Below are 3,750 nucleotides of genomic sequence, written 5' to 3'. Positions count from 1 at the left end.
GTATCCCGCCGCCCTACGTCAGCGCGAATGCGGCGAGGCTCTCTCCACCGGCTGGTTGCGTCGCAGTCCGTTCCCTTATAAATTACTCGGATCAAATCAGGAGGTTTAAGTAGGTGACGCAGTGGTGAGCTGTATAAAAGCCCCGCGCATTTCCTGTTGCTTGCCAAGCCCCGCAAAACCCCGAACCAAGCAGGAAGCAGCCACTGCTTCTCCCCGCTCTGTCTCCCCGTCGATCAGGCTCGGCCGGTCAACCCATGGAGCAGCATTTCACCGTCACTTTCCCGCCCGGATCCTACTACCAGCACCACCGCTACGCCGCCGCCGCCGCCGCACCGTCGTCTAACTACGACATGAGCGACATGGACGACATGACCTTCCTCGGCACCCTCTTGGAGTCCACGGGTCATGCCTCCTGCTCTGGCCCCTCTCTCTCTTCGAGCTCGTCCTGCTCCGACATGACGGGCATGGGGCCTGGCGCACCACATGTGCCCGCGGGCAGCAGCTCGCCGAAGCGCCGTGGTCACCAAGCCACCGCGGCCGTGCCCATTGCCAAAGACTTCATCGGGGTGCGCACGCGCCCGTGGGGCAAGTTCGCCGCCGAGATCCGGGACTCGACGCGGAACGGCGCCCGCGTGTGGCTCGGCACCTTCGGCAGCCCCGAGGCGGCCGCCATGGCCTACGACCAGGCCGCCTTCTCCGCGCGCGGCGACGCCGCCGTGCTCAACTTCCCCGTCGAGCGCGTCCGGGAGTCGCTCCGCGCGCTCGCGCTCGGCGCCGTCGTGGGCTCGCCCGTGCTCGCGCTCAAGCGCCGCCACCGCACGCGCAGGCGGTCGCCCAACAAGAGGCCCGTGAAGCAGCAGCGCCGGGTTGCGGCCGTGCAGGAGGCAGCGCTGTCTGCGACGACCGGCGCGGTGGTGCTGGAGGACCTCGGCGTCGAGTACCTGGAGGAGCTCCTCCGGGTGTCCGAGCCGCACATGGGTCATCTCCACACAACGGCGACGGCGTCGTCCTGACACTGCAAGCTTGTCTGCTTGGATTAGCATACCTCCCGTGGGTTCGTGCCAAATTAATCGCATGCTACTTCTTACTGTCTGAAGAAAATGCATGTGTATACAGCGCATGAGTAAATTCGTGTACGCCAGGCCTTCTCTTCTCAAATTTTAAAAATGTCTACGAATTAAAAAGGTTCGTGAATTTATGAAATGTTTGCAACTTTTCAAGAAGTGAAAAAGAGGAAAGGAAAAAAGGAGAAAAAAAAACTGGAGGAAAACCACAGAAAACCGGCGGCAAATCTACCTATAGAAAATTAGACAAAAAACGTAAGAATAACATAAGTGCATCTTCAGCCGCATATGACAAATTTCACCCCTCATAAGTCTGCGGATGTGGCCCAATCAACCATCATTTTCAGACGGGTGCAATGGCATACTTTAAATTTCATAATCCAAATCCATACTACACCATGCAACTCAAAAGCAACGTACTACTACATCGCTATAGCCTAAACAGTCGGCGGAGATGTAGGCATCCTTCGTGTCGGCAATGCTGGATAGACCGGCCTCTTGATCATTGGCTGCCGCATGCAGCTTCGGCTCCTCGTCGAACTCCATGTCAGCGAAGAGTTCGTCGCGCTTCGCCTTCGCCTCATGGAGGAATCGATGGTTAGCCTGCACCTCTGCCTTTGAGCCTATGGAGTCGAGGATGGCCTGCTGCTCCATCGCCTCCTCCACTTGGGCCATCTCAATCCGTGAGGGCATCACCCATGCCGAATTTGGCAGCCAGATCAGCCTCACCTTCCTCCCCTGGCACCGCGCCCGTCATGTCTGTGTTTGATGCTTGCTCATGCTCCTTCTCCTCTGGAGAGTCCAGAGGTAGGCCGTCTGCAATCCGAGTGGCGCGCCTGGCCCAAATCTCCTTTAGGAGCTCGAATCGCCGCTCCGGAGCAAGCATGATGTACGTTGTGATCAACTGTCGGGCCATGACTACTAGCGGATGGTGAGCTCGAGCGAATTGGACAGTGGCAACACGGAGGGGGGTGGAGGATGGAAATGGGACTGGCTAGGGTTGGGGTTACGTCATCCGACTTAAATAGCCGGATTGAAAGTCTCGGGTGGCACGTCGAAGCAACGACACTCACTGGACCTCGGTGTTTGGACGTGTGTCCGTGTGGGTCCCCATATCAGGCCCAAATACGGGTCGGGTATGTGGAGTGCCAACCAGTCCGGGCGTTTGGATCGGATTTGCGAGGGCTGGTTGGGTGGCAATTTTGCATCCCGACAATTACCGGATAGCCCGCCTGACCGGTTTGGGGTGGATTTGAGGGCTCCGGTTGTAGATGCTCTTACCTCTCCCGGCGCTGCAAGCAAATTGTAGCGGCCCGGCCCAACCAAAGGTGAAGCAGGGCTCACTTCGCCTCTCGCTTGGCCACTGGCAAATTGCTCGTACACACACATTTGGCTGAGTAGGCTTGTTTAAAAAAATCTAACTGAGTTGGCTGGTTGACCAATTGACCATTGACTTTTAAAAAAAGTCAATAGAACAACAACAACAAAGCTTTTAGTACCAAACAAGTTGGGATAGACTAGAGGTGAAACCCATAAGATCTCGCGACCAACTCATGGTTCTGTCACATGGATAGCAAGCTTCCACACGCCCTTGTTTATAGATTTACAAAAAGGAAGCAAAAAAAATTTCACTGATTTGAAAAACTTCACAAATTTGACAAAAAAGTTCATGAATTTAGGAAAAAATCATGAAAAAATTGTTCATCAATGAATTTTTATTTCATGAATTTGGAAAATTTTCATTGGATTTTCAAAAAATCACAAATTTGAAATAAGTTCATTGATTTTTTTAAAAAGTTCATCAATTTTTTAAAAGCTCATCAATTTTAAGAAAAGGTTCATCAAATTTTAAAAAGTTCGTGCTTTTTGATAAAATCAAGAATATTAAAGTAAAAAGTAAATAAAAATAATTAAAAAAAAATAAAAGTAGGAAAATAACAAAAAAGTGTAAATAAAGAAAAGAAAAGAAGGTAAAAATGAAACGAAACAGGTTCTAGAGAAAATCCAAATCAAAAAAAGAAAAAAAAATACCAGCTGGGAAGCTTCCGAAAACAGGAGAGGGGAGATTCCGTTAGTGCATTAAGATTGCCGGCCCATTTAGATCGAGAGAAGAGGAGGGGGGGGGGGGGCAGTAAATAGCCTATAATGGGCGCGTAAGACACCGAATAGGATTTGGCCAGTTCGGGATAGTTTAGCTACCATTTCTTAAAGATGCATATATTTGGAAAATTTGAGAACAACACAATCAAAATTTGAAAGCACAAATGTTTTCTAATACTTTTTTCCAAAAATGTGAATATTTATTTAAAACACGAATATTATTAGAAATGTTGGGAACATTAATTAGAAACATGAATATGTTTTTTCATTTTTTTTGATATGTGATCAATTTTCAAACAATTTTTTTTCTAACTTTCGGCACTTTTTTAAAGAGGAACTCAAACCCCCCAAAAAAACCGTAGAGCAGAACAGAAAAACTAGAATCTATAGCAGCTAGCATGGGCCAACCCAAAACACATTGCCCTCCATTTTGCTGGCAATCTACCACAAAGAGTGGCAAATAGGAATTTTCAATAAGGACAACCCGTGCAGTCTAGTCCAACTAAAACAATGAGGACAACTTTGCGGTAGAAACAAAACGAGCCTTCTCGGTGCGTTATGAAAAATGGTGCTACACTCTATAGAG

At 49.3% G+C, this 3,750-nt stretch overlaps 1 protein-coding gene across 1 annotated transcript; it reads left to right on the top strand.

The window, feature by feature from the left end:
* Positions 1-254: 254 nt before the first annotated feature.
* On the top strand, positions 255-1,013 carry LOC123039404 (ethylene-responsive transcription factor 1B-like). The gene has a single exon (XM_044462591.1). It carries the CDS (start codon positions 255-257, stop codon positions 1,011-1,013), a length of 759 nt encoding a protein of 252 aa, XP_044318526.1.
* Positions 1,014-3,750: the final 2,737 nt, after the last annotated feature.

Source organism: Triticum aestivum, chromosome 2B (assembly GCF_018294505.1).
Source record: "Triticum aestivum cultivar Chinese Spring chromosome 2B, IWGSC CS RefSeq v2.1, whole genome shotgun sequence".
Lineage (NCBI taxonomy): Eukaryota > Viridiplantae > Streptophyta > Magnoliopsida > Poales > Poaceae > Triticum > Triticum aestivum.
This window is presented reverse-complemented; position numbering and strand designations above follow the sequence as displayed.